This window comes from Littorina saxatilis, linkage group LG14, assembly GCF_037325665.1.
Source record: "Littorina saxatilis isolate snail1 linkage group LG14, US_GU_Lsax_2.0, whole genome shotgun sequence".
In the NCBI taxonomy this organism is placed as follows: Eukaryota; Metazoa; Mollusca; class Gastropoda; order Littorinimorpha; family Littorinidae; genus Littorina; species Littorina saxatilis.
In genome coordinates, this window is record NC_090258.1 from 4810072 (window position 1) to 4823833 (window position 13762).

Genomic DNA, 13762 nt, shown 5'->3' on the forward strand with positions numbered 1-13762 from the left:
CTTTAAACATGTCATCTTTACATATCTCATCGAGCACGTGGGCCTGCACAAACGGACTTCCCACAAGAACAAAACAGCCATTTTTCGTCCTTCTCTCCCTACCTGCAAAAACCATATACAGGTTAGTATTTTAGCGTCACAGAGAGCAAATTATGCGCTAACCTGGAAAGAACAACAGAGAGTATTTCATTCCACAAACACAGACTCGTCAACAGCGTTAAATAATGATTTATTACCTCAAACAGCCTATGAATGTAGCACTCTCATGGAAGCAAAACCCGCTTCCTCCCTGGAATGGCCTCTGTTCGTCAACAGTGACAACAACATCCAAAACCCCTTGCCGAATACTTATGCGAAGACCAACGCACGGCGAAGGAAAAATGACGACTCGTCCTCAGCGAACATGTGGCGGTGAGAAGGTGATATCTCGTTGAAGTTCCTCTAGAGTGCCCGAATATTCTATTCGGTGAAGACCCTCATACTCTAGAAACCGCTGTATCGAACCTTCTTCTTCTGCCGCTGAGTGTCAAGTGCCAAGTTACCGTGTCTCAGACAGACAACCTTGACAAAAACACGTGACTAACCTTGTCACATAACAAGTTCAGCTATCGACAATTCTGCCTCGCCAAGCAGAATTACCCCTGAAAAATCCGTGCGCCACAAAATCCGTGCTCTGCGCTGTCAGCAAAACTCTGCCGTATAGCCCCGACTCACGCACAGGCGCTTTCAGTCGCAATTGACCAAGAGAAGGCACCCCACTGAGTGACACTTTCTTGGTCTATGTCACTAGATCGTGACACTGAAGAAAGACAACGTATACTCACGGAATAAAATAACTTAACATTGTTTAAAATTTAATATCTCAAAATCGGAAAAAGTTACAGGAGTGATTTTTGTACCAACGTAAAGCTTGTTCAATTGCTCATTATGGGCAAAAACCCGGAATAGTCTGGCTTGTTCCGTTTTTTTGCAATTTGAGCTCAAAGACGCATGGTGTCATTTTGGAGTTTACAAACTTAGCACTGTGTGTTTGACAGCGCTGTGCGGCGTGCACTGGTTGATCGCAGCCGCAATTAAATTACACAGGAGCAGTGAAGGTTAGCCTCAATACGTTTATTAACCAAACAAATTTCATTGTGAAGTCGAAATTCGATCAACCCTAATGAAGCGGTCTTGCTGAGGATTGGTGACACGGGGCCGTCCTTGGCGAGGCAGGTCTCGAACGTTACCGTTGTTTTGCTGGTACCTTCTTCGCCACAAGGCAACTGATTGCCTGGTCACTCCGAATCTCCTAGCAACATCCGTATAACACACCGGTGACACTATGACGGTTCCCCTACGCTTTGTGTTCGGTGCCCTGACCCTTTGTGTTCGGTTCCCACTCGGTTCCCACACGCCAAAATTCGCGGACAAGATCGAGGTACTGTCACCCAAAACATCCATTTATGGTAGTATTACGCAATGTTGCTCTCTGAGAATGGTCTTGTTAGATCTGTGAGTGTTTACACTACATGCCTAGGTGCTGTTGGATTGAAGGTTTTTGATATTTTAGCCGTTATTAGGTAGAATGCCTTCCACTTTACTGCAAAACTGCATAATTCGTAGCATCGGCAAGAAATATCCTACCAAAAAATGCCTGCTTGGAACTGTCGTTGGTCCAGCAAAACGTTCAACATGTCAGTAGCAGACAGCCCAAGTTTCAAGATTGTAGGGCCATCCTAACAGCCGTAATAATAAAAACAACAAAAGTAGTCAGTGAAATTGGCTGTGTTCGGTCCCCCATTACTTTTGTGACGTAGGCGTGACGGTTCCCATAATTCATTGTGTCGGTCCCCACTTTCTGTGTCGGTCCCCACTTTCGACCTAATTTCTCTGTGACGGACCCCACAACCAGCCTATTTTGTGTCGGTCCCCACACCTTCTTGGATTTATGACTTGCCGGTTACTTGTATCATTGTATTCATTGAATCTAATTGTCTCGGAGTTATTTTTCAGCAAAAACCGGCAAGGCAGCACCTTTTGTGATACCAAGTAAGTCAGATGGCATCAGTATGTGTGTGTGTGTGTGCGTGTGTGTGTGTGTGTGTGTGTGTGTGTGTGTGTGTGAGAGAGAGAGAGAGAGAGAGAGAGAGAGAGAGATTGACACCTTTCCAGATCACTCCGGTTATGCGACACTACCGCGAGCGTCACTACCGCGTGTCACACTACCGCGAGTACGACACTACCGCGTGTAACCCTACCGCGTGTCACACTACCGCGAGTACGACACTACCGCGAGTATAACACTGCCGCGTTTCACACTACCGCGCGTACAACAACCGCGAGTACCATAACCGTAGAGAGAACGCATGCAAACTTACTTCTTGTGAGTTTGTGTTCTAACTTTGATTGGAAGCAACCCATTCTATATGTATTCTGATAGTGTGTTCTGATCGTTTTGAGTTCTTGGTTAGCATGACAAACATTGAATTAGTGTTCAGAGAACAGACCAGGCCTTTTTGTTTTATATTTCAAGGAAACATTTCAACCTTTGCCTTCAGCCATGGAAGTCATAAAATGACACGCGGTAATGTTATACTCGCGGTAGTGTGACACGCGGTAGTGTTATACTCGCGGTAGTGTCGTACTCGCGGTAGTGTCGTACTCGCGGTAAGTTCTGTTTCCGTACCCGCGACAGCGGCAGCGACAAAAGAAAACGCGCGCAAACGCGTGACGTGTTTCCGTACTTGCGTTTTAAACATGCGGTAAAATCTGTAAACTCCCGCGTTGCCGCGCGACAACGCGAAAAAATCGCTCACACACACACACACGTACACACACACACACACACACACACACACACACACACACACACACACATACTGATGTCATCTGACTTACTTGGTATCACAAAAGGTGCTGCCTTGCCGGTTTTTGCTGAAAAATAACTCCGAGACAATTAGATTCAATGAATACAATGATACAAGTAATCGGCAAGTCATAAATCCAAGAAGGTGTGGGGACCGACACAAAATAGGCTGGTTGTGGGGTCCGTCACAGAGAAATTAGGTCGAAAGTGGGGACCGACACAGAAAGTGGGGACCGACACAATGAATTATGGGAACCGTCACGCCTACGTCACAAAAGTGTTGGGGGACCGAACACAGCCAATTTCACTGACTACTTTTGTTGTTTTTATTATTACGGCTGTTTGGATGGCCCCACAATCTTGAAACTTGGGCTGTCTGCTACAGACATGTTGACCTTTTTGCTGGACCAACGACAGTTCCAAGCAGGCATTTTTTGGTGGGATATTTCTTGCCGATGCTACGAATTATGCAGTTTTGCAGTAAAGTGAAAGGCATTCTACCTAATAACGGCTAAAATATCAAAAACCTTCAATCCAACAGCACCTAGGCATGTAGTGTAAACACTCACAGATCTAACAAGACCATTCTCAGAGAGCAACATTGCGTAATACTACCATAAATGGATGTTTTGGGTGACAGTACCTCGATCTTGTCCGCGAATTTTGGCGTGTGGGAACCGAGTGGGAACCGAACACAAAGGGTCAGGGCACCGAACACAAAGCGTAGGGGAACCGTCATAGTGTCACCGGTGTGTATAAGTCATCCCTCCTCTCAACATCCCTATTGCGACAAGTCTATCGTTCACACACGTTCGTGGCATGGTGAAAGAGAAAGACAGAGTGGACAGTTTTGGGCAAAGAGAAAGAAACATTTTAGTGAGTTGTTCTCACTCAAACAAACGGACAAACCAAAGGCAGTACTTTCATGCAATATTCGTGGATCAGCAGCAGACCTCAGAGGAAGCCTACGGACAGACTAGAATAGAACATGCACATAACACAGAATGTCTGCACAGCACACACACACACACAGCAATACAGCACACCGTCTTGTACCTCCTTCTGCCCTGCCGAAGTCGGGGTATCCTTTTTAATCCACCGAACAATTAATATCCACAGCCATGTGTGTCTCCTGCCTCCGAACACACACGCTACAGAGCTCGACTCGATGTGCGCAGTTTCGTATAAAAATTATTTTCCAAATTTCCCCACTGTGTTTTATAAAATAATCATATTATGAAAGCACATACATTCTTATCTTAGTTGTTATGTATTCATTGTCAGTAAACATCGGCATTATTCATGTTTTACTTTAAACGCAATCATTGTTATTTATAGATCACAGGCACCTGATGTAAGTAGGTCACACACGTGTAAATGTTGTGCCCAGTCCTTGTTTTTGTTTCTGTTATTATTTTGGTTAGCAGGTCTAGTTGAGCACGTATTAAGTATCATGTGCCCACTGCTGGTCATTGTGCATTTTAGTTGATGGACTGATGATGTCATTTGTGTGGAGTCGACGCGCGTGCGAGGATATGTATGTGTGGGAGGGGGGGGGGGGGGCGCGGGAGATGGAAGCTTGCTGTATGTTATGTAATGTATATATTGTGTGTGATACGTGGAAATGTGATACTATTTATTTGCATGTATGATACAGGTACAAATGTGATAATTGTAGGCTTATACTAGTGATTACTGTGTGTGATACATGAAATGTGATATGAATGCTGTTTTTATATGTTATACTCTTACTTTCTCCCAAGCGCAAGACAAATTCTTCTATGAAAATTGAAGCCAATAAAATTTGAGTTGAGTTGAGTTGAGTTGACCTTTTGCAGGTTTCAAGTACGGGTAGACGTGCCCCGAGAGTCAAAGAGTGCAGGCCTACCTGTTTACAGCACACACAGCGTGCACTGGCTGTCGGCAGCGTCGGCAAGCTTAGGCGTCAGTCTAGTAAACTCCAAAATGACACCATGCGTCTTTGAGGACCAATTGTGAAAAAACTAAGCAACCGAGAACATTCCGTTTTTTTCCTCTTCTCAGGAATTGATGGTTCTATGATCGTACCACCCCGCTCTCCTGCAACTTTTTCCGATTTTGAGATATTAAATTTTAAAACATGTTAAGTTATTTTATTCCGTGAGTATATATTTTTGTGCGTGTGTTTTCTGGACGCCCGGTGTGACATGTTTGGTCACAGGCTGAAATCCTTTGGGATGTGAGGAATTCTTTTGCTGGTAGGTTAATACAATTTTCTTTCTGTAAATGAAGACTGTTTTATGAGTTGAATGTTTGGGAAAACTTTTGTTTATTGAATGCTTTAGAAAACCGTTTGAGTGCTTGAGAAAACGGTATTGTAGGTATGTTATTTGATAAAAATGATGTGTTTTGTTGTTCAGAGAGTTAGTTTGTGGTAGTTGAAATTGTTGAGTTGTTTACGTATGCTTACGGCGTGCATTCTGTGGTTTGCAGGATGGCGGAGTGTGCGACGGGGTCTTTTCTTTTTAGAGGGGTGTACATAGTTAGATTCAGTTAGGTTTTTTTTAGATGGGGTTTTCGTAGACGGGTTTTTTAGTGGGTTATTTTAGCTAGGTTTTTGTAGATGGGGATTTCGTAGATTAGTTCTCGTAGACTGGTTTTCGTAGATTAGTTCTCGTAGACTGGTTTTCGTAGTTTTCGTAGACTGGTTCTCGTAGATTAGTTTTCGTAGACTGGTTCTCGTAGACTGGTTTTTGTGGACTGGGTTCTGTAGACTAGTTTTTGTTAGAGGGGCTCAGTGAGTTTTTGTAGATTTGGTTTTTTTAAGAATTGTTTTTAGGTTGTTTTTTTTAGATTTTGTTTGTTTTAAATTAGAGTTTCATTGTGTTTTTTGGGTTAAAGTGGATAGTGAGGATTTAGAGTAGAGTTTTAGAGTGTAGTTTGGAGGAAGGATTTAGTGTGTTTTTAAAGTGTAGCTTTAGAGGGAGAATTTAGAATATAGTTTTAGAGTGAAGAATTCAGAGCGTTGTTTTTGGAGTTGTTTAGTCCTGTTGTAATACATTGAAAGTTTTGTATTTGAAGGTAAACCCCTGTTATCCCACACATTCCCCTTTTCATCTTATGGAATAAAAGAACCTGGTAATATAACTTGTGTCAGTTGCTTTGAGTGTTTGTGCTCGGTGAGAAAGGGTAAAGTAAATTGGCACTCGGTTATATCAATCCAAGCTTTCCTTCTGTGAAATACTTCAGGGAACCCGTGAGTAAGCTTACTTATTCCCGGCATGTTTGCATGGATAGTATTGTAACCGTAAACGACGCAGAAACGATCTACTCATGCTGACTCGTGTTTGCAGAAAGTTAGATCTAGATCCATGGAGAGGGCGCTACTTCCGCTCCCACTCCCAGTCCCATCTCTACGTCATCTACCGACGTTTCTATTTTTAGCATCATCGTCTTGTTTCAGCTGAAGGCTGGCAGGTGCGAGCTTTTACGGCCGGACTTTTCCCACTCGCTGCGTCTGCTCATCGCATCTTCGGGCCGGGAATGCATCTGGGTGTATGTTTGCATTGGTACTAAGGGTTTTGGGTTGAAAAATGGGGTTTAGATGCACTTTAACGCCCAGCCGACAACGAAGGGCTATCTCAGGACGGTGCTGCTTTGACATTTAACGTGCGCCACACACAAGACAAAAGTCGCAGCACAGGCTTCATGTCTCACCCAGTCACATTATTCTGATACCGGACCAACCAGTCCTAGCACTAACCCCATAATGCCAGACGCCAGGCGGTGCAGCCACTAGATTGCCAATTTTAAAATCTTAGGTATGACCCGGCCGGGGTTCGAACCCACGACCTCCCGATCACGGGGCGGACGCTTTACCACTAGGCCAACCGTGCCGGTTTGAGGTGGAATGCGAGTGATTATGTTTGTTGATTTTGCTCGGAGAAGTGGTCCGTGTTCAAGCAAGTTTCTTTCTTCTTTGAAAACAAAAACCCTAAGACCAGTGAATGTCGAGATATAAGCTTATGTTAATTGGATCTGTGATCCAAACATGCCTTTTGGTCAATCTCGATGGCAGTTTATAGAGACAACATCCGCGAGAAGACAACCAAGATGTCTCTTCATTTCGAGAAGACGAATTTTGGCAAGGTATTTGAAAAAGCAACGAGTGTAAACCTGATATTAAACAGCAAGCCATGTAGTATTCTCTTCATCCTACATACTGTACTTACGTGTATTTTACTCAAAACGTCCCGCAGTCGAGGCAGACGCTTGTTTTTGAACCTCGATCTCTTCTAAAGCCTCGTGCAATCTATTACGTCAAAGCAAAGAAACGTCACTCGTGAAAGTGTGGCGTGACGTGTTAGTTCTAAAACATCATGGAGAGGAATTAGCGACCACAATGGGTTTTTTTGGCTCACGTAAGTGTAGCCTATGCGATCGTAACTTTGTCTGTCTGTGCGTTTGTGCGTGTGTGTGTGTGTGTTTGTTTGTGCGTGTGTATGTCTGTGGTAGAAACTTTAACATTTCGTCATTTGAAGACGTCACATTATGACGTAAGAGGGTTAGACGTCACGCGAAGGAATCACTGAAAGTCTCGGTCATTGTTATTTTGAGCGGGCCGAGACTAGTTGGCAGTCGTGTCCCTGTAAGTAGGCTACATGCAGACAGACAGATCTAGATCTAGTGTCTCGCTTTCTTGCACAGTGTCACCTATGCTTACTGTGTGTGTGTGTGTGTGTGTGTGTGTGTGTGTGTGTGTGTGTGTGTGTGTGTGTGTGTGTGTGTGTGTGTGTGTGACGGAGTGATTGAGTTTGTGTTACTGTTTGTCGATTTCTTACGTGAGCCTTGAAGGCTTCGCCTCTTGTTTTCTATAATGACGTTTGTCTCGTTGACTTTGGCATCATAAGCAGTGGAAAAACAGGTCCCTGCCAAACTTGCTTGACATGACCTCATTTACATGATATACACACGTGTAATTTGAACGGCTATTATCTCATGAGTGTCTCTGTAACGTATGTAGGATAGGTGTTATGTCAGGCTGTGATTTTTACGTGATTTAAAAGAAACATCAACATACGTGTCAAAACGAGCCAAAAGAAAATATTACAGTTAGTGAATTGAATTGAGTTGAATTGAATTGAATTGAGTTGAATTGAAATCGATTGAATTGAATTGAATTGAGTTGAATTGAATTGAATTGAGTTGAATTGAAATGGATTGAATTGAATAGAATTGAGTTGAATGAATTGAATTGAATTGAATTGAATTGAATTGAATTCAATTCAATTCAATTCAATTCAATTCAATTCAATTCAATTCAATTGAATTGAATTGAATTGAATAAATATGTCCCTCTGGTCTCCCAGTTATACCTCGGTGGTGGTGGTGGTGGGAGTCAGCCCACGTGCGACCTCACAAAATTCTCCAACATCAGCGACCCTGACATTTCGAGGATGTGGACCGCTGCGTACAAAGACTGCACCCCCTTTGGCGCGTGTCGCCCTGGTTGCCAGCAGCTGTGGGATCAACTCAAGCAGGACTCTTGTTTCCAGGGCAACGACTTGGAGGCGCTAAAGGACGCGTTCCTCCAGTCCAAAGAGGGTAAGTTCGTAGTGTGTGTGTGTATGTGTGTGTGTGTGTGTGTGTGTGTGTGTGTGTGTGTGTGTGTGTGTGTGTGAATATGTGTGTGGTTGTGTGTGTGTGTGTATGTGTGATGTGTTTGTGTGTGTGTGTGTGTGTGTGTGTGTGTGTGTGTGTGTGTGTGTGTGTGTGTGTGTAAGAGTAGCCAGGGTAGTGTTTTTTGTTATCTGTTTCATGACACTGGTTTTGTTTCTGTCTAAAGTAATATCAATGGTCGGTTCTGGTGAAGTTATGACCCCTTTTTCTTTCGGCTGGTAACTGGCGCCACCTCGCACGAGAAAGGAAAAAAAACTTGCATTGGTCCCAAATAGCATATCGGTTTGGTAACAGTTCGTGTGTAAGTCGTGCATTTTATACGGTAAACAGACAATGGTCGGTTCTGGTGAGGTTATGCCCCTTCTTTCTTTCGGCTGGTAACTGGCGCCACCTCGCGGCAAGATCACAGGAGTTGTCTCGCGTTATCACCCCAGAAGCGCTCATTACAGATACGAAAAAAATGCTAAAGAACTTAATTTTATGTGACCGTTGTGATGGCCGCTAAAATGCAAAAAGAGGCAGTTACTTTAAAAGGATAGTTGACGGAGAAAATATAGAAAAAAACGCATCCGTCTTGAGCGCGGTGGATCTCTGGAATCCATTTCACACGACGTGTAGAACTTGTCAAATGAATGACGTACATTTGTGACCCTCCACCACGGAATGAGTCGCATGTCACCTTTGCATGATTTTCAAGTTTTTACATTTTTCTAAAGAGTTTTTTTTATGCTCTATCCAGTGGTGAAAACCGTTTTAGAAAAGAGCGAAAACTGTTCGAGTTACAAGCATGTGACTAAGGTGACCCTCACACTGTTACCATGCAGACACCCCCCGGACTTATATTAAGCCTAGCGCAGAACCGCGCTAGGTGACATGCGACTCATTCCGTGGTGGAGGGTCACATTTTGCCTTTGATGACTACACGAACATTTTCTGTGAAAATAAATCGACACTTTTTGGACCTTTCTATTGGTGTCATGTTAACGTTCTGTCAACTCTGATATATGTCTCCGGAGGAAATCACAAATTGTTTCATAAATGAAGTTTGTTTCGGTCTCATACCAGCAGTAGAAAACGACCAGTAAGGTCACCGCTGTTTAGTGATGGGACGTTACTTGTATGTTATGTAATTCAGACTTTACTGAGAGTTGTTCCCCTTTACGTTTCTGTGGTTATGCATATCTAGACAGACAGATATCTTTAAGCCGCCATTAGAATAATGGTGCTTACTGGATTTGCTCTGTCTGTTTGTTTGTTTGTTTGTTTGTTTGAGGCGGGCGGGCAGGCGGTCAGTTGGTCGGTGTTTGTCGGGTAAGACTTGTATCTCTGGGTCAATTAAGCTCAAATTTTGTGAAATTGTTAGGAATGGGCTTTGTTTTTTTGTATGCAAAAAATTACATTCCTAACGGTAGTCAAACGGAAGATATTAGCTTTTTAACGCTTTTACAAACCGAGCCAGGGGACGAAACCCACTGACATACTATGTGTGCGGGAGGTCCCGCAGGTTACTTCCCTTTCCCCGTTTTGGTTCACTGATCTATATTTTTAGATCAGTGTTTTGGTTTGGCAGCCGCCATGCTTTTGTTCAATTTCATTTTACGTGCTCCGATATTTGGATGCTTCGTTGGGCGGTAACAGTGGAGTTTGTTTTATTGGTGTGTGAGGTTCCGTGGTACGGACTCGTTTGCCAAATAATGTTTTGGTCTTATGTTATTACTAGCATTTTGTTTCTCACTTCGACTCTATATATTCTATAAGAATCAGACAGTGTAAAAGTATTACCATCAACATACTCAGTTTGCTGAAAAATAACTTTGATTTGAGTTATCTCCCTTCCTTAGGAACGTTTTAGAAGATAGTAGAGATTCAGGGCCCAGAAGTTCGCCCGGGATGGCCTCAAAAGCATTTGAAGGCATGTGCCGCCCACTGAGAGTGTCACAATATATATTGAATTCCTAATTACATGGTTTTTATGGAATTAGTTACCTCCCTTTCTTGTTTCTATATGGATGGCGTGGGTTGTGTAGAAGGATACTTTTTATGTTGAATATTTCTTTAGAAAGTATGGGCCGTTCCTGAGTAATATCATTGGTACTGTGAAGGTGAAGTGACGCAAAACTGTGTACGTCATTTACTTTGGAAAGAGGCGGTAATGAGTTACTTCCCTTCGGGTCTCGTTCGATCTCTGACAGCATGCGAACATGCGTTAGATTATTAAGCCGCCTTGTAAAGGGTGCTTACTGGACTTGCTCTGCCTGTTTGTCCGGGTTTCAGGTGTTTGTTTGTCTACCATGTCACCACGTGCAAAGAGCTCGGTCAATTTTTTTAACAAATTATTTCTTAATTTATTCAATTAATTTTTTGAAATTAATTTTTTCTAAAAATTATTTATTTACTTTTATTTTTTTAAATTTTTTACATTTAGTCAAGTTTTGACTAAATGTTTTAACGTAGAGGGAGAATCGAGACGAGGGTCGTGGTGTATGTGTGTGTGTGTGTGTGTGTGTGTGTGTGTGTGTGTGTGTGTGTGTCTGTGTGTGTGTGTGTGTGTGTGTGTGTGTGTGTGTGTGTGTGTGTGTGTGTGTGTGTGTGTGTGTGTGTGTGTGTGTAGAGCGATTCAGAGTAAACTACTGGACCGATCTTTATGAAATTTGACGTGAGAGTTCCTATGATATCCCGAAAAGTTTTTGGATAAATGTCTCTGATGACGTCATATCCGGCTTTTTGTATAAGTTGAGGCGGCACTGTCACACCCTCATTTTTCATTAAAATTTTGGCCAAGCAATCTTCGACAAAGGCCGGACTTTGGTATTGCATTTCAGCTTGGAAGCTTAAAATTTAATTAATGACTTTGGTCATTAAAAATCCGAAAATTGTAATATAAAAATTATGATTAAAATTAAATTTCCGAAATCGATATAAAAACAATTTCATCTTATTCCTTGTCGGTTCCAGATTAAAAAAAACATATAGATATGATATGTTTGTATAAAAAAACACGCTCAGAAAGTTAAAACGAAGAGAGGTACAGAAAAGCGTGCTATGCAGCACAGCGCAACCACTACCGCGCTAAACAGGCTCGTTAATTTCATTGCCTTTTGCACGAGCGGCGGACTACGGTCATTGTGAAAAAACCCAGTGCGTTCAGTTTCATTCTGTGAGTTCCACAGCTTGACTAAATGTAGTAATTTCGCCTTACGCGACTAGTTTTATTATAATTTATTCATTTAAAATGTTTTTGTTTCCTTCCCTCTGTCTGTCTCTCTGTCTCCGTGTCCCACCCCCATATTATTTTACCAAGGGCGGCTTCTTGACCCCGTTAAGGTCAACACTTGTTTTATATACTTGTATTGGTTTTAAGTGAGTGTTGTGTAGGATAGTTGATAGTAGGGTTATTCACATATTAACTGTACTTCAGTGTGTGTGTGTGTGTGTGTGTGTGTGTTTGTGTGTGTGTGCGCGCGTGTGTGTGTGTGTGTGTAAAGTTTGCTATTGTACATCGCCGTAAGCTTCGGTGAAAAGGGGCGATGAATAAGTGTTCATTATTATTATTATTATCATTATTATTCTGTCCAGGCACCTACTTCCTAGCAGCTGTGAGCACGTGCTGGCCGAGAACTGACTGCCCCAAGTGCCAGCGGTGTCCAGAAATCACCAATCCCAATGCCAACAACGACAACATTGTCGGGGACGGTGGCGCCGGATCTCTGCTGCCAGAACTGGTTTCCATGGTTACCATGCTGGCTGTCAGCCTCCTGTACAACCGCCTGTAGATGTCGCCTGTGATTCTCGTTGCCTGGCAATTAGGGATTTCGGCCTGCTTAGTGATGGTGTACGCCTGCTGTATAAAGCAAGGATTCTAGTGTAATCCACAAATTGACTTCAAACAACGAAAACGTGTAGGTTTTTGACACAAGTGATTTTCAAGCGGGTTTGAACGAAACTGCTTACAATTATAACGCCCATGATGTTTATTTCAAAAGTCTGGTGTAATCCGTAAATGGATTTCGAACAAATGCATAAACATTAAAACATATCTATTATATTTTATTTTAGATGCTGTATATTACATGTTTTTGAAGCAAACTGAACATGAAATGAACTGTTTACTAATCTTTTGACAGTACGAATGAGAAGAGAACTGTTAAAATTGTGTTTTCGGCCAACGTGTATTGTGATAGGAAGAGTTTGTACGCTCACGCTGGTTAATTGTGACACGTGTGTTAATACAGGTTGTTTTCAACCCAACTGCTGACACACAATTACTCCGCCTCACTTGAGAATCTCAATCAATCAAAATCTCAGATCTGAAAATAGTGCTCTGCCTCATTTGATTAGGCAAAAAAACATTAGTCTGTTTACGGTAACATAGGCAACAATAATAGGGTCGGTAGGTCGGGATTTTTTTCAAAAACCCCCATATTTTTAAGTTATTTTGCAAAAAATAACAAAGACTTTTTTTTTCTCCCCCAAATGCCAAAAAAAGTCTAGGGTCGCGCCAAAAAATAGGGTCGGTCGGGATACCGTAAACAGACTATTTTTTTGTTTGGCCTTAAGAGACTCACGTATCCTTTAAAGGCAATCCTGGAACCATGTTTGGATCTGTGCGTTTACAGACAATCTGGTGAACACAGCCTATGACCCGATCCCTGATGTAACACGTGCATCACACGTGTTTGCCCAGGCACTTTTTTGCCAAGTTCATAGGACTTTGTAAATCACCCATCCCCCCCCTCCCCCACCCACACACACACACACAAAACCAGAACCCTTCAGCGTATTCAGCACAGCTAAATAAAACTGTTTACCGAATATGTTTCTTTTTTCAGTCCTTTTGCAAATTTTGAAAAGCTTGATTTTTTGGGCCTTTTTAAAAAAAAATATTATATACATTATCTTGATCGGTCCTTACCATTCTTTTGAGTGTGAAGAGTTATACATTGCGGGCAACGATTACTGCAAGAGCCTCATTTGTCCTTAATCAAGAATGGCAAAGCATTTGTAACATTTGTAACAGTTGTGTACATCGGGCTACAATATAGATAGTTAGGTTGTTGATAAAGATTAACACTGCACTGAAGAGCGTAGACAGCACTAAGTAGCTACTCGTAGTTGTCATCAGCAGGTGCAGCCCTTCCCCTGAAAAACTCAGTGTTGGGCTAAGTCTAACAATTGCACATCTTCCCAGGATGTTACACGGGATACAAATATCTCCACTTGGACACATACCAACATTCGTCAGTCTAGGTGCTGGGG

The 13762-nt window shown here is 42.5% G+C and overlaps 1 protein-coding gene across 1 annotated transcript in view; it reads left to right on the forward strand.

The window, feature by feature from the left end:
- LOC138946944 (tyramine beta-hydroxylase-like) overlaps positions 1-12909 on the forward strand; it is a 111853-nt gene extending 98944 nt beyond the window's left edge. The window contains exons 11-12 of the mRNA XM_070318384.1: positions 8197-8431; positions 12083-12909. Of these exons, the coding sequence (XP_070174485.1) occupies positions 8197-8431; positions 12083-12279 (432 nt within the window). The 3' untranslated portion in view covers positions 12280-12909. The remainder of the gene's footprint in view (positions 1-8196; positions 8432-12082) is intronic.
- The last annotated feature ends 853 nt before the right edge of the window (positions 12910-13762 follow it).